Raw genomic sequence first — 22,556 nt, 5'->3', positions numbered from 1 at the left:
TGCAAGAGCATTGCGTCAGCAGCTAATCCTTGAACGTTTTGCAGCATGATGGCTGAATGGTATGTTTGTTCATTGTGTCCCACCATGTTGACTATTTGCACCTGTTAATCTTAAAAAATTATGTACTTAATATTGTGTTGGTTTACTTGAAGAAATAATATACATGATTTTGGTTTACTTGAAATAATAATATACATAATGTTGGTTTACTAGAAAAAATAATTAAGTTTATTCAGCATTTGTACTGCACTTTAATAAAACATTTGTATCAAACTTTAAACTTTTCAATTAAAATAACAGAAATAACAATAAAAGAACAAAAGAACAGCAAAACAACAACAGCAGCAGCAGCAAACAAACTTTAGCTGCAGCCATCTCTCCTCCCCCTTATTCAAACACCGCCGTGCCACTTGCCCTTCTTGTCATTGCCCCTCTTGCATTTGCCACTACCTTTGGCCGTTGGTGCAGCCTTAGCCCTATTGCCGGTGACCCCAGGGTATGGCGCTGCACTTCTTGGTTAACAGACACAGGAGATGGCAATCTGGAACGCCCGGCTTGGGCCTCTTCGGCCTGTGGATCAACCAAGGTTAGTCTGGGATTGGAGTGGGAGTGGCATCAATTGATGCCGTCAATTGCCGCTGGGCAGTGACAGCCTGGGTGTGGTCCCGTATTACAGCAGCTATCTCGGATATTCCCTTCCTAATCTCCCCCGACAGTTGCTTCTATTCCTCCTGGCAGTCCTGCTACTTCTGCCGACAGTCCCGCTATTTCTCCCCTCATCTCACCCATGGTCTCAATGAGCGATCTGGTTAGTTCAATTCTCTCCCCACTCATTCCCATGGGCTCTACCACCTCCGGTGTGTCATGCATTTCAGGACAGCAGTGTTGAGGTCTCCTTCCCCTCGTCACCCGTACCCTCGGTGTGGGAATCATGGGACTCGCAGCGACATCGGAGGCTGGATAACCACAAAATGTCGCTTCCAGCGTAGCGTCCACGAAAGGGCTTGGTACATGCCTGTCCTCCGGCACCTCCTCCAAATTCAATGTCACCGATTCATTAATAACAGCATCTTCCTGCTCCCCTCGATTCGCCTCCTCCTCCTCGTCCTCATCCTCATCCTCGTCCTCATCGTGCTGTGAAAGATCTTGCTCATCATCCACTGGTTCTGGTGCCACGGTGAGAGATTGTCCTTCATTCATCGATGCGTGTGCAACATCTGCAAAACATAACAGAACAGACGAATGGTTAACAGCAGGGGAGGGGGCAGGGTGACATGAGTAAGCTCACATAGCACAGGCTGATTTGAAGGACCACGATGAATGATAGCACATTCGTAGCCGGCGGAGAGTACATCCTATTTAAACTGAAGCGTAGCCCACACAGTACTTAACATTTAGCCAAATCAGACTGTGGAATTTGCAGGACTTACACTCTCTCGGGTAGCTGGGCACAGCTTGTGCAAGGGTGGTCGATCTTCTGGAGCCAGCACCAATCATACCAGCGACCCTCATTTCTAATGGTGTAAGAGGGTGCATATTTGGCACACCTCTGCCGGTTTTTGTCCGCTCATGATTGTTGTGTGACAACTTCTTCTGCAAAGATGAAAACACAACTTTTTAAGAGAGGGGCCTTCTGCTGTCGTGGCACACACAGATAGTCACATTTACAATTCTAGTAATTGCAGTGCATACATAAAAATATTACTTACACTAACTACTTGGCCAAGGTCCTGCCACTTCTTGTGGCACTGCTTACCGTCCCTCTGGATGAATGCCACTGCCAAAAACTCGTCTGCCACTTGTCCCAAGCTTTAGTCATTGCTGAGGGTTTCAGCTTGCTGGCACCCTTGTTGCCAATCTGTTGCCATCTCCTTTCAATAGCATCTACCAGGGCCTCACTGTTGTCCTCAGTAAATTTCTTAGCCCTTTTCCTTTCAGATTCATTCTCCATTGTTAGGATATGATGAGCTCTCTGGATTTCCTTTTTAGTTTTACACCTTCCCGATTTCACATGTACTCATAGATCTGCTAGAGCGCTTTAAAAATGGCAGACTCATCATGTGGGGGGGTTGGAAAATGGGAGGTTTTTTATCCCCACATGTGCAGAGAACAGGCCTCAGTTTTTCGGCGCTATCAATTAGCTCCACCCACAGAAGCTAAGGTCTTTCTGCACAGCGCCAAATTCAAAAAGAAAAATGATGAAACTTCGGATTATTTTTTTGCCACTACCTCGGCTTAAAAAATCGACCGTTAATCTTAAATAGAGCCAAAAAAAAGTCAATGTGGAACTTTGGACACATTATCCTTTTTCTTAGAGGAAGTCTTTGACTGAATTCAAAATCTGATGTCAATGGAAAAGATAATTAGATGGGGTGGAAAAAAGGCTGCCGATTGACTATGGCCTGTTTTGTGCTACCATCCCCATAAATTGCCCCAGTGGTGGTCGAAGAAATACTGATTAATCGATGATTATGCTTTTCATATATTAATATTGAAAATATATGGGCTAGACTTTCGGCACATCATCGCCCATTTAGTGCCCATATAAGCACTGAGATGCTGGTTATCGCTCATATTTGATGAAAAGTGGAAACTAGTGCCCGATTATAGCCCATTAATCGCCGGCCCAACTTTCGGCATACATGACTGAGCTGCATTGCCCGGCCTATGTTTTTAAAAAAATTACGTCATTCTCGTGCAAGGCCGAGAATAGTACTTATAATGGGAACTTCCGCCCGATTATCATCCAGATTATCATCGATCGCTATTTTCGGCATTTCGCCCACAATTCGCCCAAATGATCGCTGACCGAAAAAGACGCTGAAGAAAAGTTACAATCAACCGACCTTAACTCGGCACTACTCGGCACTACGGACGCCATTTTTTAACTCGGAGTAAAAGGCTGCTTCAAGTGCTTGTGAGGAGAATCAATTTGTGAGTGATTTTAAGGGCTTTTTTGACTCTGACCAATCATCTAATCACATTTGTATTTGTTGAGGACAAATTAAGGGCATTTATAGCGATTTATAGTGATGAGGCCTGTAATTTCTCAACTTTGATCACTAATCACCTGCTGCAGAATAGAGATGGGAGAAGGCATATTGAACAGCATTATGTGCCCAATCAAAGAGATAGCAGACTGCTGCCGAGGAGTAGACGTTACACCCGACGCATTTACAGAGATAAGCGATCATACCTCGACTTGTCCGATAACACGTGCGTTAGGAGGCTGGGCTTCCGAAAGGAGGTCAACAGTGAGATATGCCAACTAATTAAGGGAGATCTGCAGCCTACCAGCACTATCAGGACCGCACTGCCCGTTGAGGTTAAGGTTACTGCGGCACTTTCCTTCTATGCATCAGGCGCCTTTCAGACCTCAGCTGGCGACATTTGCGGTATCTCTCAGCACGCCACACATTGCTGCATTTGACAGGTGACTGAAGCCCTTTACGCACACAGGATGGACTTTATAAACTTCCCTATGACCAGGGAGGCACAGACTGAGAGGGCTTTGGGTTTCTCACGAATAGCAAACTTCCCCAAGGTGCAGGGAGCAATAGATTGTACTCACATTGCCCTGCGAGCACCTTTACAGGATGCAGAGGTGTTTCGGAACTGAAAGGGATTCCACTCCCTGAATGTGCAGCTTGCTGTCGACCACAAGCAAATAATCATGGCAGTAAATGCAAATTTTCTATGGAGCATCCATGATGGGCACATCTTGTGTGAGAGCACTGTGTCTGACCTGTTTAAGAGTGAGCCAGAAGGTCACGGTTGGCTGCTGGAAGATAAAGGATATGGCCTTGCCAGCTGGCTCATGATCCCCCGCCGTAAGCCCCAGACGGAGGCCGAGAAGCGCTACAATGAAAGCCATATCGCTGCATGCAATATCACCGAAAAGACAATTGGAGTGCTTAAGCAGTACGTCAGATGCCTGGACCACTGAAGAGGCAACCTACAATACCACCCTGAGCAGGTCGCTGAATTCATTGTGTTGTGCTGCATGTTGCATAACCTAGTTATGAGGAGAGGACAACAATTGCCAGATGGGACCGCAGGTCCACCTCAGGAGAGAGGGGAGACGGAAGAGGAGGACGAGGAGGAGGAGGACGTGGTTCGGGAAGGATAATCAACCTGGCAATGAACCCACACTGGAAAAGCCCCATGGTAGTTACGCAGCTGCAAAACTCTTGTGTCAACAGCTGATAAATGAACACTTTGTGTGAACTTACATTGGTGACAGTTACAGTTGCGTTACATTTTATCCTTGCCTGGCCTGGCCATGGCCATTGTTTCCAACCATTGTATTGATGTTTTACCTTACGTTATTAGAAGACACTTCAGGACAATTGCAAAGTTAAATAAAAATGTTTCCGAGGAAACATCTTCCGAGTCAGAAGGAAGTTCTTCCTCCTGTCTCACATCTGTCGTGGTGCTTGGTGGGACGGCAATTTGGGGTGCAGTGCCGTCTGCCGAAACTATCGCAAGCCACAAAGCATCGACAGAGTCGGTCGTTCGCCCCATTGCCACAACGATCCGTTCCATGCCCTCCGTTATTCGTGCAGACAGTGTGGCAATGTTGCCGGTCAACCCACCAAGCGCCTGGAGGAGTTCTCGATCTATGTCGCCGCTTGCCTTTGACAGTGAGACCATGTCCTCATTTGGATCTGCCCGTCGCAGCACATGCCTACCTCATCGACTCAATCTCCGTGGGGTCGGAGTGGACACTGGACGCCTTGGAGTGGCTTGCTGCAAGCCGCTTGGCCCCACTATTTCATCTGTAGATGAAGACGTGGTCGCAGGTACTACAGATGAAAGCTGGTCATCCTCCTCCTCCTCGGTTTCTTCTTCCGCAATGGCAAAGGGGTTGTTGCAGGGGCCTCCCTTTGCACCTCGGGAGTCTGGGTAGCTATAAAACATAATTGAGGTTATTAGAAGAGAAGGGTAGATATGAGAATGCTTGCGCTGCGCTGGCATATGTACGAGGAGCATTACTGCAATAAATGTGAACGAGAGACGTTACATATGATTAACCTTAGAGTACAGAAGCTGCATGCATAACATTACATCATTCATATATTATAATGAAATGCCATTAAATTACTTTAAATAACCACTGGTTTACCACTGCTTTACACATTACTCATGTGGTGCAACAACAGTGTCTGCACCACCACGGGTGGTAGAACGGTAGTGGATGCCCACTAGTGCTGCGGCACGTTCCTCCAAATCGGTGAGCGGGTGCAACTCAGCAGGGCCTCCTCCGGTGCGCCTATTCTCCACCCAATTGTTAGATATCTTCCTTTGCAAACGTGACAAGAGCATGGCATAAGCTAATTGACTAGGTACTATTCCAGAAACACAACAGATATTGTAATCCACAATTTGTCACCCCACATGCTATTCATCCATAACTTTAACGTTATATGCTAATACTGTTTGTATCCACAATGGATGCATGGTTATAACATCTATGCTCAGAGAAAATATTTTATAAGATTGAGTATAGGAACTAATGCTTCACACCAAACATCTTGCATACAATCTCCAGGAAAGGCCCCATCCACGGGCCATGCCATTCGGCACCTGAGGGGAGGTACGCTGTTTATTTGAATCGATGGAGGTCCCCTGGAGGGGGAATCAGGACCGCTGGTGAGCTCGGCAGTGACAGAAGTGTAATGGGAGGGGGCACCATGTCCATGGCTGTGCTCGGAGACCTCCGTGTGGCCGGAGCTAATGTCCTAAAGTGTCTCAGGGCAGGCAGTGAGCTGGGGCAGTTCGCCCCCAGTCCAGGCTGGGTCACTGTGTGAGTGACACTCACACAGTCTGGGCAAAGCTGACCGGACCCCTCAGTGCTCAGTCGTGCCCCATCCACCAAACTAACCAAGGTGACGGTGCCCAAACTAAAGACTTGCTCGCAGCACACAAAAATTCTACTTCTAAATTAACGTGGTACAAATGCCGACTGTTTGCAGTCTGTCTGATCCCAGTCATTCCTTTAAATAATAATTAATACTGTTAATTAAATGTAAGGCATCTGAGCAAAATTAGACTTAAAGGGTGCAGGTACCGACCCCAGTCCAAATCTTAGCAGGGAAGTTATCCAAGATTACCCAGCTTAATTACAATCCGGCAGACTTGCATTCTAATTAATTCAGTGGATCATTACAATTTAAAATGTAAGAATTTAATACTTACGCTTGCCGAAGCAACCAGGCTGTTCCATCTCTTGCGGCACTGGTCTGCGTCACGTCTATCATGGGCCACTGAAGATACAATGGCGGCGATATCGCTCCATGTTTTTTGATAGGTGAGGGGGGGATGTTTCCCATGCCCACCCCAGGTTAATTGTCCTTTCAACCTCATTTATGAGGGCCTCATTCGCTTCGTCCGAAAAGACTTTCGCCCTCCTTCTCATGGACACTTATATCGCTGGACATATTTTTATATAAACAGCTCCAAGATTTAAGAATAAACAGACAATACTCAAATTACAACTATCAATTCCGATGGCTGCTCTTGTTTCTCTCTCCTTCTACTTCTCTTTGACTCTTCTGAGCATGCGCAGATGACCCCTGAACTGCCGAATCACGGGAAAACTTATTTGCTTGAAAAAAACGTAAAAGCACAGAACGGCCATTGCTATGGATGCCAGCCTTGCATGACTGAATACATCGCTAAGGCCCATTTCACATGGCTAAGGCTATTGCCCAAAATAAAAAGCCGACACTAGCGGTCTGTAAAATGGGTGATATTCCAGCGATCCTGAAAAATAAAAAAACACTAAGGCCGGAAATATCGCCCATTTTTGAGCGATAGCGATCATAGTGGAATGTCTAGCCCTAATCTCAGAGTAAAGAATAAAGTAAATTGTTTGTAAGTGCTAGAGCAATAGGAAGTGCAAGGTTAAGCAGGGAGTAATGAGAGATGTGAGTTAGGAGGCTTACCTTAGTTAGCCTTGCGAGGTCGTTAACATTTTTTTGCGGCAATGCTACTGGCACTCACCTGATCTGCCACTTCTGCAAAGGCAGCTTCCTTTGACATCTTCCTACTAACTGGTGGATATAAGATGTCCCTCCTGTTGCCAAACTCCTCCACCAATAATTGCAACGCAGGGTCAGAAAAACGGGGGCTCTTGTAGCTTCTCTTCTGCCTGCCATTATTGACAATCTTCAGTCACAGTTGCCTGCACTCAAAGTGCACCTTTCCTGTAAGAGGTGCAAGCTGTCTTTAAAATGGCATCAGCAATGAACGATATTAATGCCCCCAAATAGACAAGCTTTAATTAAACAATGCGAGTGGCAAATACTGTTGGCAGCCGCCTATTTTATTTAAGACCATGAGCTTGGTGCCGGATTTGAGGTCCTGGTCTTCAAACATTCTCTTCCTCAGGTGACCGAAGGCTGCACTGGCATACTAAAGGTGGTGTTAGACATCGTCATCGATGTCTTCCCTTGTTGACAATAGGCTCCCAAGGTATGGGAAATGGGTCCACGTTGTCCAAGGCCTCGTCGTGCATTTTGATAACTGGGGGGCAGTGCTGTATGGCGGGAGCTGGTTGGGAGAGGACCTTTGCCTTACGGATGTTTAGTGTAAGGCCCATGCTCTTGTATGCTTCAGTGAAGGTGTTGACGATAGCTTGGGTGACACGAGACTCCCAAAACAAGCGCTCTACTCATTGCTCCAACATGGTAAGCGAGCCCCAGGTGGGCAGAGGAAACGCTTCAAGGACACCCTCAAAGCCTCCTTGAAAAAATATAACATCCCCACCGACACCTGGGAATCCTTGGCCCAAGACTATCAAAAGTGGAGGAAAAGCATCTGGGAAGGTGCTGAACACCTTGAGTCTCTTCGCCGAGAGCAAGCTGAAGCCAAGCGTAGACAGCGGAAGGAGCGCACGACAACCCAGGCTCCCCACCCACGTGTTCCTTCAACCACCGTCTGCCCCACCTGTGACAGAGACTGTAGGTCCCACACTGGACTCTTCAGTCACCTGAGAACTCATTTTTAGTGTGGAAGCAAGTCATCCTCGACTCCGAGGGGCTGTCTATCATGATGATGATTTTATTTAAATTAAACAGGTGGTCTCTGAGCATGGTGCCCCATTCTGCACCCAAAAATAGTCATAAGCCAAATTCTATCCCAATATGTTTTACATTAGTTTCTAGTGTGAATTTAGCAATATACAAAACACTTCGCAATAGGATATTGCTGGCTTTCAAACTCAAACTGTTGCCATAAGGGTTTGGAATTCTATTTGCATATTATCTTCAATCTTTCATTTAAATAAGGATGGAAGTAGTCTCCTAAGATACTTCATCTGATCGAAAGCACTTAAGATACTTGTTATAGAATCCTACGCACCTATGTATGTAATCAACATAGACTTTAAGCTACTTTTAAAGTTTTCTTATTCAATCAGTTAAAAGCTGAAACAAAAAGACAATGGTCTTTCTGTATCTCGATATGTATAAGGGTCAAACCTATCCTTACATATTCAAACAACACCTGGTATACGTAATAAGGTAGACTAGTTATTTTCAGTTTCAATAGCTCATCTCTATCATTATAATTATCTTCATGATCAGATCTGTCTTCACATTCAGCTAATCAGTAGACCTCTTCCCATCCAAGGCTTCAATGAATTATTTTATGAAGATGCCACCCTGTGTTAATGAAAATCTGTTGTTCATACAATAGTATCACTCTTTCACTTGCTACCCTCAGGGACTCAGCACAAACTAGAGATTAATGCCGTTACCTAGTAAACCATCAGGGAATCATGACAGATCAAGGATTGGTGCCTTGACCCACTGAGCCCACAGAGGGCTACTCACTTTAAAAAAAGGCCAACTTATGTTGAATTTGCGAGGTTTGCTTTGTGGAGTATTTGTGGAGTACTTTCGTATTTTTGCATGGAATTACATACAATTTACAGCACAGAAACAGGCCATTTGGCCTAACTGGTCTATGCAGGTGCTTATGCTCCACACAAGCCTCCTCCCATCCTACTTCATCTAACTCTATCTGCGTAACAACAACAACTTGTATTTATATAGCGCCTTTAATGTAATAAAGCGTCCCAAGGCGCTTCACAGGAGTGTTATAAGACAAAACAAATATATTTCACACTGAACCACATAAGAAGAAATTATGGCAGATGAGTGGTAGGTTTAAAGGAGCATCTTAAAGGAGGAAGGAGAGGTACAGAGGCAGAGGTTAGGGAGGGAGTTCCAGAGCTTAGGGCCTAGGCATTAAAGGCACGGCCACCAATGGTTGAGCGATTATAATCAGGAATGCACAAGAGGGCAGAATTTGAGGAGCGCAGACATCTCGGGGGGTGGGTGGGGGGTGGGGGGTGCGGGGAGGATGGAGAAGATTACAGAGATAGGGAGGGGCGAGGCCATGGAGGGATTTGTAAACAAGGATGAGAATTCTGAAATTGAGGCGTTGCTTAACTGGGAGCCAATGTAGGTCAGCGAGCACAGGGATGATGGGTGAGCGGGACTTGGTGCGAGTTAGGACACGAGCTGCCGAGTTTTGGATGAACTCAAGTTTATGTAAGGTAGAATGTGGGAGGCCAGCTAGGAGTGCATTGGAGTAGTCAAGTCTAGAGGTAACAAAGGCATGGATGAGGGTTTCAGCATTAGATGAGCTGAGGCAGGGGCGGAGATGGGAAAGGTTATGGAGGTGGAAATAGGCGGTTTTATTTATGCCGTGGATATGTGTCATATTTGACCCTCATTTCAGGGTCAAATATGACACCTAGGTTGCAGACAGTCTGGCTCAGCCTAAGACAGATGCTAGTCGCTGACTAGGGAACTGAGTTTGTGACAGGGACCAAAGACGATGGCTTCGGTCTTCCCAATATTTAATTGGAGAACATTTCTGCTCATCCAGTACTGGATGTCGGACAAGCAGTCTGACAATTTAGAGACCATGGAGGGGTTGAGAGAAGTGATGGTAAGGTAGCGCTGGGTGTCGTCAGTGTACATGTGGAAACTGACACCATGTTTTCAGATGGTGTCGCCAAGGGGCAGCATATAGATGAGAAATGGGAGGGAGCCAAGAATAAATACCCAGAGGTAATGATGTGGGGTGCGAAGAGAAGCCGTTGCAGGTGATTTTCTGGCTACGCTTAGATAGATAAGAATGGAACTAGGTGAGTGCAGTCCCACCCAGCTGGACAGTGGTGGAGAGACATTGGAGGAGGGTGGAGTGGTCAACCGTGTCAAAGGCTGCAGACAGGTCGAGAAGGACGAGCAGAGATAGTTTACCTTTGTCACAGTCAGAAAGGATATCATTTGTGACTTTGATGAGAGCCGTTTCGGTACTGTAGCAGGGCGGAAACGGATTGAAAGGATTCAAACATGGAGTTCTGGGAAAGTTGGGCACGGATATTGGAGGCGACAACACGTTCAAGGACTTTGGAGAGGATAGGGTAGTTGTAGATGGGGCGGTGCAAGCACAGTGGGGTCAAGGGTTGTTTTTTTGAGGAGAGGGGTGATTACGGCAGATTTGAAGGAGAGGGGGACACTACCTGAGGAGAGAGAACTATTAACAATGTCAGCGAACATCCTTCTATTCCTTTCTCCTCATGTACTTATTTAGTTTCCCCAAAGGCATCTATGCTATTTGGCTCAACTGCTCCATGTGGTAGCAAGTTCCACATTCTAGCACTCTCTGGGTAAAGAAGTTTCTCTTGGATTCTTTATTGGATTTATTAGTGGCTATCAAATATTTATGGCCCCTAGTTTTGGACTACCCCACAAGTGGCCACAAGTTTGATATGGTTGTTGATTCAATGTTTGTGCCTATGGGCTGACAATTGAGGAATTAGATATGATGATATTTTATTGTAATATTAAGAAACTGAGTGTACTGATAACTTTTGATCCATCTGATACAAAATATCTGGAGTAAGTGGTAAGATCCTCTTTTTATGGCCAAGACATGTTTCTACTGATTCCTGTCATGCCCATGTAATCCGAGTTCCCTCTGCGCAGTTTGCGTTTGCCTTTTGGCTGCCACTCCAAATACAAGTTCATAACTTCAATCTGTTTTCTTTTTCTCTTGATCTTTCTTGGGCCATTCTCTCGTGTCTCTTCTCCTTGCTGTTGTTCAGTTATGCCACCTTTCATTTCTCCTCTCCAATCCCTACCCCAGCCCATCACTACTCTCCTGCCACCATTCCATCCTTGTTTATCGCCAACCTTCCTGTCCAGGGTGTCTGTCCACTGGGGGCTAATCTTTCCAACCTCCTTCCCATCCCGCTCACCCCACTCGCCATTGTCTTCTTGGATTCATCCAGAATGTCCATTCACTCATGAAAATGACACTGGCCATCCATTGGCTTTTTGTGTATGATTGCATTGACATCCTGGCTTTGACTGAAATTTGGCTCACATATGATGACATCTTGCGCCTTACCAAAGCATCCCCACCTACCTGGCTACCCTTGCTACCTGCCCTGACCAAACCACCACGGTGGTGGTGTGGCCCTTATCACTAAGTCTACTCCTTTGAGCACCTCACCTTGTCCCACCCCTCACCTTCTCATTGTCTATCATGCCCCAAGCCCCATCCTGAGTTTCTCACCGAGATAACCTCTCTCCTTCCTCAGCCTCTGCACTGAATACCTCATTCTCAGTGGCTTTAATCTCAGTGACGAGAGGAGCAGACCTGATAAAATGGTGAGTCCAGAGGTACTGGAAAGAGAAAGGCAGTGTAAGCAGGGAGAGCAGCGGCGGTAAAACCTTCGACAATTTCCAAAAAACAAGGAGTGATATCGCAGGATAGCAGGTAGATGATTGGTTGGTGAGTATTACGGGTTTATTTCTCTCTAAACTAGGACAGTGGTTTAAACTAGGACCGGGAAACTATAACATAATATATAGCTTAACTTATTAGACTAACTAATATAACTATAAATAATTGTTGAAAAAGACTTTAACTAATCAAATAAATAAAAAAAGGCTAGACTGAGATATGGCAGGGCAGGTTGTGTGTCTGGACTGCAGTATGTGGGAATTTGTGGACAGCGAGACTGTCCCGAGCAAACACGTCTGCAGGAGATGTCGCCATCTTGAATCGCTCCGGCTCAGAGTCATTGAGCTGGAGTGTGAGCTGGAGACACTCCAGCTCAATGACTCAGGGAGGAAAGCCACAATGCAGACCAAGGCACTGTGGCTCAGAAGGCTATCCAAGAGGGGGAAGAGCAGAATAGAGATGTGGTAGTGATAGGGGACTCTATAATTAGGGGGATAGATAGCGCCCTCTGCAGCCAAGAATGAGAATCCCGAAGAGTGTGTTGCGAGGGTAAGGGATATCTCATGGTGGCTGGAGAGGAACTTGGAAAGGGAGGGGGTAAAACCATTTGTTGTGGTGCATGTTGGAACAACTGACATAGATAGGAACAGGGAAGAGGTTCTGCTGAGGGAGTATCAGGAGTTAGGCCCTAAATTAAAAAGTGGGACTTCAAGGATAATAATCTCTGGATTATTGCCCAAGCTACGTGTAAATTGGTATAGTAGCAGACAGATCAGGAAAATTAACACATGGCTAAAGGGCTGGTGTGGGAAAGGGGGTTCCTTTTCATGAGACACTGGCACCAGTTCTTGGACAGGAAGGAGCTGTACGGATGGGACCGGCTCCACTGGAACCGGGATGGAACCCCTGTCCTTGCAGAAAGGGTTATTAAGGAGGTGGCAATGGGGGGAGGGTTCTACAAGAAACGGAACCAGCCTAAATATAAACAAAACAGGAATAGAGAGATTAGGAAAGAATAAAGGGAGGACATTGATGGCAAGGGAATAAATAGAGTTATAGAACAAGGGACTGAAATTACCCCGTGGCTCATCCGGGGGGTGGGGGGGGGGGCAGGAGGCGGGGATGGTAACCTTCCAGGCCCATGTCCGTTAACGCCCATGGCAGAAGTCCTGCTCCTGGCGTGGAATTGCCCTTAGCGTCCCTCAAACGAGGCGGAGCGCTGTCTTAGGCACTCCAACTCATTGGAGGGGCGCTCCTGAGGCATCAGCAAAGCGCTGAGGTCAGCACTGCACTGAACAGGTCAGCGTTACCCAGCTGCTCCATGTTGCGCTGATGTGCCACACTGCCCCTCCCCTTTATTTAAAGGGGAGGGCCACTGCAGACTCTGCATGGCCCTTTGGTAGCCACCACTGGGCTACCAGGGACAATCTCAGCCGGTCCAGCTGCCGGCATGTAAAGAGGCGTGCCAGACAGCATGATGGTGGCCCGGTCAAGATGAGGGCCACCATTGTAGGGCTGACGGAAAAGTTGATTGACAAAATAAACTGGTGGCCCAGGGCGCATACGGCCTCCCTTTTAAGGGGCACCCCGGGCGGATGTTAGTGCCCTGTGAAGCATGCGCTGACATCAGCTTGCGCCAGCCTCACGTCCTGCGTGGCAATGTCCCCCGCATGGCACAAAGGGGTCGGCAGGGGGCGGTGAAAAGTTGGCATGTATGCTGATGACATCATTGCTGGGTGTGTGCTGGCCCAGGGCACAAATCGTGGGGCACGGCGCAAACTCCAAATCACCCCTAAATTCTCAGGGGAAATTTCGCCCCAGGTGCTACCACCGCCCGCCCCCAGGTAGAAAGGCAATTGCATCCCATTTGCGCCAACCGGTGGTGCAACGGGGTGCAAAAAGTGGGCAATTTTGACCCCCAGGAGTCTAAAAAGATGGTTAAACATAAAGTGAGAGGAAATCCTATTAAAAATTAGTTAAGCTGTCTGTACAGCAATGCACATAGTGTCCGTAATAAAACAAGGGAGTTGCAGGCAATCATGCGTTGTGAGGAACCAGACATTGCAGGGATTACTGAGACATGGCTATAGAAAAATCAGGAATGGAAATTAAACATTTCAGGGTATTACATATTTAGAAAAGATAGAGAGCGAAAAAGGGGAGGTGGAGTAGCTGTACTTATTAGGGATAACATAATGGCAGTAAAAAAATATGACACGACTATCTTCAAGACAAAAATAGAATCCACATGGATAGAGATAAAAGATAATAAAGGATCAATCACACTAATAGGCGTAGTCTGCAGACTACCTAATAATGGAAGGGAGGTGGAGGAAGAAATATGCAAACAAATTGGGGACATTTGTAAAAAAACATAGAATAATAATCATGGGGGATTTCAATTAACCCGATATTAATTGGACAGAAGAGGTAGGTAAAAGGAATAATGGAATGTGTACTGGACTCCTTTCTAACCCAATAAGTAAAAAGCCTAACAAGAGAAGATTCGCTGTTGGATCTAGTAATGAGGAATGAACCAGAGCAGATAAGAGATGTAAAAGTACGGGAACATCTAGGCAACAGTGACCATAATATAACATGCCTGATTTCGAGGGACTGCCTATGATGATGATGATGATTTAAGATGATAATTGAGAAAGACATAAATATGACAAAAACCAGGTTAAGAGATTGGAGAAAAACTGATTCTGAGGGGTTGAGAATAGAACTTGAGAAAATAAAATGGGCAATAATATTGGCAAACCACGATGTAGAACAGCAATGGAAAACATTTAAAATGGTGTTCAGCAGAGGGCAGAAAAAATATATTCTGCTAAAAGGAAAGAACAAATGAAACACTAATGAGTCTCCATGGATGAATAAAGCCATATTATTAGTATTAGGCAGTCCCTCCTATCGAGGACGACCTGCTTCCATACCAAAAAGGGATGAGTTCACAGGTATTTCAATGAGGGACCTGACATTATAGGACCCGAACTAAATATTGAAGGGTGGAAGATGCCTGTGAGTGGATACTAAGGGAACAATTGATGGTACGGAAAGAGGCATAGATTAACTACATAGACAGCAGGGAGTGCATGATAAGGAAGAATACGAAGAAATTAGGAGAGAAGTAAAAAATAATAATTGGGAAGACAAAGAGGAACTATGAAAATAAATTATCAAGGAACATAAACCAAAATATTACAATATTTTACAGGCACATCAATAAAAAAAGGAAGGTTGGAATGGGAATAGGGCCATTTAGGGATAGAAAGGATAATGCCACAGGTAACGATAGAGAGATAGCAGAAATATTTAATAATTATTTTGCTTCAGTATGTACCAGGGAGATAGAACATGACATTAGATGATGAGATTAGTAATGAGTGCATTTAAAATAAAAAAGGGATATATTAAATAAACTAATCAAACTCAAAGAGGATAAAACCCCTGGTCCGGATGGATTGCATCCATGCATTTTAAAAGAATCTAGGGAAGAGATAGCAGAGGCATTGCTACACATATTTAATAATTCATTACAAAAAGGTGTAGTGCCAGAGGACTGGCAGATAACTAATGTAATACCTATATTTAAGAGGATGAGATAGAACATGTCCAGGGAATTGCAGACCAGTCAGCTTAACATTGGTGGTAGGAAAATTAAAGGAGAAAATAGAAGAACATCTAGAAACGAAAAAAAAACAATAATGAATAATCAACATGGATTTCAAAAGGGAAAGTCTTGCTTGACCAACCTCATTGAACTTTTTGAAGAGGTAACAGAGAGAGTAGATAATGTTAATGCAGTAATGTAATTTATCTAGATTTTCAAAAGGCCTTTGATAAGGTACCCCATAATAGGCTGATGAACATGGTCAGAGAATGCAGAGTCAGGGAACAAGTAGCAGAATGGATTGCTAGCTGGCTTCAAGACAGAAAGTAGAGAGTAGGAGTAAAGGGTCGCTATTCACAGTGGCAGAAGGTGGGTAGTGGTGTTCCACAAGGATCAGTGCTGGGATCACTGTTGTTCACAATTTATATTAACGATTTAGACTTTGGAATCAAAAACACAATTTCTAAATTTGCAGATGACACCAAATTGGGGGTGGGGTGGGGGGGAAATAGTCAATATTGAGGAGGACTGCAACAAATTACATGAGGACATTAATAAACTAGCAAAATGAAGTTCAACACACATAAATGTGAGGTATTACATTTTGGTAGGAAGAATAGAGAGGTCACTTATTAATTGGAGGGTGCAAGTCTAGGTGGGGTAGAGGAACAAAGGGATCTCAGAGAACAAATACATAAATCAGTAAAAGTTGCAACACAGGTTAGCAAGGCCATAAAACAAGCAAACCAAGCATTAAGGTTTGTTTCTAGAGGTATATAATTGAAAAGTAGGGATGTTATGCTAAACTTGTATTGAAACTTGGTTAGACCACACTTAAGAGTACTCTGTACAGTTCTGGTCACCATATTGAAAAAAGGATATAGAGGCACCGGAGAGGGTGCAGAGAAGATTTACAAGCATCATACCAGAAATGCGAGGGTATACATATCAGGAAAGGATGAACAGGCTGAATCTCTTTACTCTTGAAAAAAGGCTGCGGGGTGACCTAATAGAGGTCTTTAAAATTATGAAAGGTTTTGATAGAGTAGATACAGAGAGAATATTTCCACTTGTGGAGAAGAGCATAATTAGAGGCCATCAATATAAGATAGTCACCAAGCAATCCAATAAGGAATTCAGAAGAAACTTCTTTACCCAAAGAGTGGTGAGAATATGGAATTCGTTTCCACAGGAAGTAGTTGAAGTGAATAGTATAGATGCATTTAAGGGGAGGCTAGACAAGCATATGAGGGAGAAGGGAATAGAGGGCTATGCTGATAGATTTAGAAGAGGAAAGATCGGAGGAGGTTCAAGTGGAGCATAAACACCGGCATGGGCTGGTTGGGCCGAATGGCTTGTTTCTGTGCTGTATATCCTATGTAATCCTATGTAACGTAATCTTCATCTCAACTGCCATTGCCTTCCATCCTCTGAATTCACTGTTCTCCTGTCCGCTCTAGGGTGTTGGCTGTGGCTCAGTGATAACACTCTGAGTCAGAAGCTTGTGGGGTCACGTCCCATACCAGAGACTTAAGTGCAATTCCGAGGCTAATACTACAATGTAACATTGAGGGAGTACTGCAATGCTGAAGGTGCCATCTTTCAGATGAGATCTTAAACTAAGGTCCTGTCCATCCTCTCAGCTGGATGCAAAGGGTCCCACAACACTATGCCAAAGAAGAGCAGGGGAGTTATCCCTGGTGGCCAGGCCAATATTTATTCCTCAACCAACATCATTAAAACAGATTAATTGCTCATTATCACATTGCTTTTTGTGGGATCTTGCTGTGTACAAATTGGCTACCTTGTTTCCTACATTACAACACTACACTTCAAAAAGTATTTAATTTGCTGTGAAGGGCTTTGGGACGTTCTGAGGTCATGAAAGGCGCTATATAAAAGGCAAGTTTCTCTTTTTTTGATTCTGTGTTCAGTAAGTTGTAGTTGGTCTGTTGCACCACTTGTCAAAAAAAATCACTCCTATAAAGGTAAGGAAGTCTTAAAATGTTATTGGCTTTATTGCAAATTAAACAAGTTGTTACGTTTAAATTACTAGTTCGCTGCAAGGTTATCAGTACAACTCAGTTGTTTGAATGGCTTTGCTTCATATCAAGCAGTTTTTCTTTTTCCTTATCCTTTTCCTTTTTCTTATCAGTAAGAAACCTTTGGCTTTGTTACCAATTAAGTGAATCTAAGGGTTAAGTCATGGCAGGAGAGCCCAGACCTGTGTCATGCTCCTCCTGTGCTATGTGGGAAATCAGAGACACTACCTGTCTCCCTGACGACTACATGTGCAAGAAGTGTATCCAGCTACAGCTCCTGACAGACCCCATTGCGGCACTGGAGCTGCGGATGGATTCACTCTGGAGCATCCGCAATGCTGAGGATGTCGTGAATAGCACGTTTAGTGAGTTGGTCACATCGCAGGTAAAGGTTACACAGCCAGATGGGGAATGGGTGACCATCAGGCAGAGCAGTGGAAGGAAGGTAGTGCAGGGGTCCTCTGCGGTCATCTCCCTCCAAAACAGATACACCACCTTGGGTACTGTTAGAGGAGATGACTCATCAGGGGAAGGCAGCAGCAGCCAAGTCCATGGCACCAGGGGTGGCTCTGCTACACAGGAGGTGAGGAAAAAGAGTGGGAGAGCTATAGTGATAGGGGATTCGATTGTAAGGGGAATAGAGACTCCAGGATGGTATGTTGCCTCCCTGGTGCAAGGGTCAAGGATGTCTCGGAGCGGCTGCAGCGCATTCTGGAGGGGGGGGGGGGTGAGGTGAACAGCCAGCTGTCGTGGTACATGTAGGTACCAATGATATAGGTAAGAAAAGGGATGAGGTCCTACAAGCTGAATTTAGGGAGCTAGGAGTTAAATTAAAAAGTAGGACCTCAAAGGTACTAATTCAGGATTGCTACCAGTGTCACGTGCTTGTCAGAGTAGGAATTGCAGGATAGCTCAGATGAATATGTGGCTTGAGGAATGGTGGAAGGGTGAGGGATTCAAATTCCTGGGACACTGGAACCGGTTCTGGGGGAGGTGAGACCAGTACAAACCGGACGGTCTGCACCTGGGCAGGACCGGAACTGATGTCCTAGGCGGAGTGTTTACTAGTGCTGTTGGGGAGGGTTTAAACTAAAATGGCAGGGGGATGGGAATCTATGCAGGGAGACAGAGGGAAGTAAAAAGGGGGCAGAAGCAAAAGGTAGGAAGGAGAAAAGCAAGAGTGGAGGGCAGAGAAATCAAGGGCAAAAATCAAAAAGGGCCACATTACAGCATAATTCAAAAAGGACAAAGAGTGTTAAAAAAACAAGCCTGAAGGCTCTCAGTCTCAATGTGAGGAGCATTCGTAACAAGGTGGATGAATTGACTGCGCAGATAGCTGTTAACGGGTATGATGTAATTGGGATTACGGAGTAACCAAGGCTGGGAACTCAATATCCAGGGGTACTCAATATTCAGGAAGGACAGACAGGAAGGAAAAGGAAGTGTGATAGCATTACTGGTTAAAGACGAGATTAATACAATAGCAAGGAAGGACATTAGCCTGGATGATGTGGAATCTATATAGGTAGAGCTGCGAAGCACCAAAGGGCAGAAAACGTTAGTGGGAGTTGTGTACAGACCACCAAACAGTAGTAGGGAGGTTGGGGATGGCATCAAACAGGAAATTAGGGACACGTACAATAAGGGTACAGCAGTTATCATAGGTGACTTTAATCTACATATTGATTGGGCTAACCAAACTGGTAGCAATACTGTGGAGGAGGATTTCCTGGAGTGTATAAGGGATGGTTTTCTTGACCAATATGTCGAGGAACCAACTAGAGAGCAGGCCATCCTAGATAACGAGAGAGGATTAATTAGCAATTTGGTCGTGCAGGGCCCCTTGGGGAAGAGTGACCATAATATGGTAGAATTCTCCATTAAGATGGAGAGTGACACAATTAATTCAGAAATTAGCATCCTGAACTTAAAGAAAGGAAACTTCAACGGTATGAGACGTGAATTGGCTAGGATAGACTGGAGAATAATACTTAAAGGGTTGACGGTGGATAGGCAATGGCAGACATTTAAAGATCACATGGATGAACTATAACAATTGTATATCCCTGTGTGGCGCAAGAATAAAAAAGGGAAGGTGGCTCAACCGTGGCGAACAAGGAAAATTAGGGAAAGTGTTAAATCCAAGGAAGAGGCATATAAATTGGCCAGAAAATGCAGCAAACCTGAGGACTGGGAGAAATTTAGAATTCAGCAGAGGAGGACAAAGGGTTTAATTAGGAGGGGGAAAATAGAGTATGAGAGGAAGCTTGCAGGGGACATAAAAACTGACTGCAAAAGCTTCCATAGATATGTGAAAAGAAAAAGATTAGTGAAGACTAATGAAGATCCCTTGCAGTCAACATCAGGTGAATTCATAATGGGGAACAAGGAAATGGCAGACAAACTGAACAAATACTTTGGTTCTGTCTTCACTAAGGAAGTCACGAATAACCTCCCGAAAATACTAGGGGACCGAGGGTCTAGCGAGAAGGGCAACTGAGGGAAATCCTTATCAGTCAGGAAATGGTGTTAGGGAAATTGAAGGAACTGAAGGACGATACATCTCCAGGGCCTGATAATCTACATCCCAGAGTACTTAAGGAAGTGGCCCTAGAAATAGTAGATGCATTGGTGGTCATTTTCCAACATTCCATGGACTCTGAATCAGTTCCTATGGATTGGAGGGTAGCTAATGTAACCCCACTTTTTAAAAAAGGAGAGTGAAAACAGGGAATTATAGACCGGTTAGCCTGACATCGGTGGTGGGGAAAATGCTGGAATCAATTATTAAAGATGTAATAGCAGTGCATCTGCAAAGCAGTGATAGGATCGGTCCAAGTCAGCATGGAATTATGAAAGGGAAATCATGCGTGACAAATCTTCTAGAGTTTTTTGAGGGTGTAACTAGTTGAGTGGAAAAGGGAGAACCAGTGGATGTGGTGTATTTGGACTTTCAAAAGGCTTTTGACAAGGTCCCACACAAGAGATTAGTGTGCTAAATTAAGGCACATGGTATTGGGGGTAATGTATTGATGTGGATAGAGAACTGGTTAGCAGACAGGAAGCAAAGAGTGGGTATAAACGGGTCCTTTTCAGAATGGCAGGCAATGATTAGTGGGGTGCTGCAGGGTTCAGTGCTGGGACCTCAGCTATTTACAATATACATTAATGATTTAGATGAAAGAATTGAAGGTAATATCTCCAAGTTTGCAGATGACACTAAGTGGGTGGCAGTGTGAGCTGCGAGGAGGATGCTAAGAGGCTGCAGGGGGACTTGGACAAGTTAGGTAAATGGGCAAATGCATGGCAGATGCAGTATAATGTGGATAAATGTGAGGTTATCCATTTTGGTGGCAAAAACAGGAAGGCAGATTATTATCTGAATGGTGACAGATTAGTAAAAGGGGAGGTGCAAAGAGACCTGGGTGTCATAGTACATCAGTCATTGAAGGTCGGCATGCAGGTACAGCAGGCAGCAAAAAAAGCAAATGGCATGCTGTCCTTCATAGCGAGGGGATTTGAGTATAGGAGCAGGGAGGTCTTACTGCAGTTGTACAGGGCCTTGGTGAGACCACACCTTGAGTATTGTGTACAGTTTTGGTCTAATCTGAGGAAGGACGTGCTTGCTATTGAGCGAGTGCAGCGAAGGTTCACCAGACTGATTCCCGGGATGGCAGGACTGACCATATATGGAAAGACTGGATCGACTAGGCTTATACTCACTAGAATTTAGAAGAATGAGAGGGGATCTCATAGAAACATATAACATTCTGATGAGGTTGGATAGGTTAGATGCAAGAAGAATGTTCCCGATGTTGGGGAAGTCCAGAACCAGGGGTCACAGTCTAAGGATAAGGGGTAAGACATATAGGACCAAGATGAGGAGAAACTTTTTCACCCAGAGTTGTGAATCTGTGGAATTCTCTGCCACAGAAAGTTGTTGAGTGCAGTTCGTTGGACATATTCAAAAGGGAGTTAGATGTGGCCCTAATGGCTAAAGGGATCAGGGGGTATGGAGAGAAAGCAGGAATGGGCTACTGAGGTTGAATGATCAGCCATGATCATATTGAATGGTGGTGCAGGCTCGAAGGGCCGAATGGCCTGCTGCTGCACCTATGTTCTATGTTTCTAAAACATTCACTACTGTATCTGGAAAGTGAAAATTAATTGTAGATTTTTAATGAATTCTATGGTATTTTCCCAAACATTAAAAAAAATCTAACAGCTTAAAGATAATTTAAAATGACATGGAAGCTTATAATCTCCAATTTCTAACAACTTGGACAGGCTAAAACGGAATAAGTAGTTGCAGCAACAAACCAGTTTGCCTGGACCAGCCCAGCGTCTCTTTATCAGCTCCCGAAACGGCCGTTGCTGTGGTAACCCCGTGCCGGAAGTGACGCTTGTGCAGCGGGCTGGAGCGCTGGATCGGGGTAAGAGAGCGGCTCCGCGAACCTTTCCGGAGAGTGGCGGCCCGGCGATCAGCGCGGCTCTTCGGCAATCACCATCTGTATTGATAAACAAAACTTCAACACACCGGCCGTCCCCCCGCCCCCCCGCCCTCCCCTTTCCCCCCTGCCACTCGCCCCCACCTTCTCTCTCCCCCACCTCTCGCCTTCTGTCCCCCCCTCACCTTCCCCTCTTCACCCCCCACTCGCCTTCCTCCCCCCCACCCCCCGCCTCACTTTCTCTGCTAATTGTCGATTTAACTACCTCTTTTGCCCTAACTGAGATGGTGCTGCTAGCTGTTGGTTTAATTAAAACTGCACTAGCTTGGGAAAGCTGCCCTGGCTGGCAGAAAGTGAGGGAAAGCATTATACCTCAGACAAAGGGGATACACAGTCACTGGGGTCAGGGTTTGCAGAAACGGGTATGGAAGGGACGATGTGGGAAATATGGCTGAAAAATGACCCAAGGTGTGACTCTGAGCGTGGTAGTGGGTGAATGACAACCAGCGAGCTGCCAGTTCAGACCATTCAGTGTCTGGAACCTTGAGCTGGCCCCAGCAGGAGACCTGGACCTTTCCAGGCCCAGCCTCCCAGTGATCCAGACAGGAACAGTTAGCGCAGCCAGGGGAAAACTTTCATAAACAGTCGTCGTCATCATGATCCCTGTTCTAAAGATTCAAA

At 45.3% G+C, this 22,556-nt stretch overlaps 2 protein-coding genes across 7 annotated transcripts in view; one reads left to right on the top strand and one right to left on the bottom strand.

Annotated features, from left to right (window-relative positions):
* Positions 1-284: 284 nt before the first annotated feature.
* Positions 285-21,817, bottom strand: LOC139263349 (uncharacterized). Of its 3 annotated transcripts, none has more exons than XM_070879273.1 (5): positions 21,748-21,817; positions 6,199-7,208; positions 4,692-4,909; positions 1,431-1,593; positions 285-1,217 (listed from the first exon to the last, which is right to left on the bottom strand). In XM_070879273.1, exons 4-5 carry the CDS (start codon positions 1,534-1,536, stop codon positions 700-702), a joined length of 624 nt encoding a protein of 207 aa, XP_070735374.1. In that variant the 5' UTR covers positions 1,537-1,593; positions 4,692-4,909; positions 6,199-7,208; positions 21,748-21,817; the 3' UTR covers positions 285-699. The 3 variants fall into 3 exon arrangements, with proteins under 3 accessions (XP_070735374.1, XP_070735375.1, XP_070735373.1); XM_070879274.1 differs by having other exon boundaries at positions 7,006-7,208; XM_070879272.1 differs by having other exon boundaries at positions 4,692-7,208.
* c4h14orf180 (chromosome 4 C14orf180 homolog) overlaps positions 21,812-22,556 on the top strand; it is a 140,312-nt gene continuing 139,567 nt past the window's right edge. For all 4 annotated transcript variants that reach the window (XM_070879271.1, XM_070879268.1, XM_070879267.1 and 1 more), the window contains exon 1: positions 21,812-21,860. The gene's annotated coding sequence lies outside the window, so the exon portion shown is untranslated. The remainder of the gene's footprint in view (positions 21,861-22,556) is intronic.

Source organism: Pristiophorus japonicus, chromosome 4 (genome assembly GCF_044704955.1).
Source record: "Pristiophorus japonicus isolate sPriJap1 chromosome 4, sPriJap1.hap1, whole genome shotgun sequence".
Classification (NCBI taxonomy): Eukaryota; Metazoa; Chordata; class Chondrichthyes; family Pristiophoridae; genus Pristiophorus; species Pristiophorus japonicus.
The sequence above is the reverse complement of the archived record's forward strand: the minus strand, read 5'-3'. Positions and strand labels throughout refer to the sequence as shown.

Excerpts from the sequence above, each read along its gene's own strand:
- LOC139263349 (XM_070879272.1), bottom strand. The coding sequence starts at position 1,536 with ATGCACCCTCTTACACCATTAGAAATGAGGGTCGCTGGTATGATTGGT. Across the intron at positions 1,218-1,430 it reads GCCCAGCTACCCGAGAGAGT|ATGTTGCACACGCATCGATG; the intron begins GTAAGTCCTGCA and ends TATGTTTTGCAG.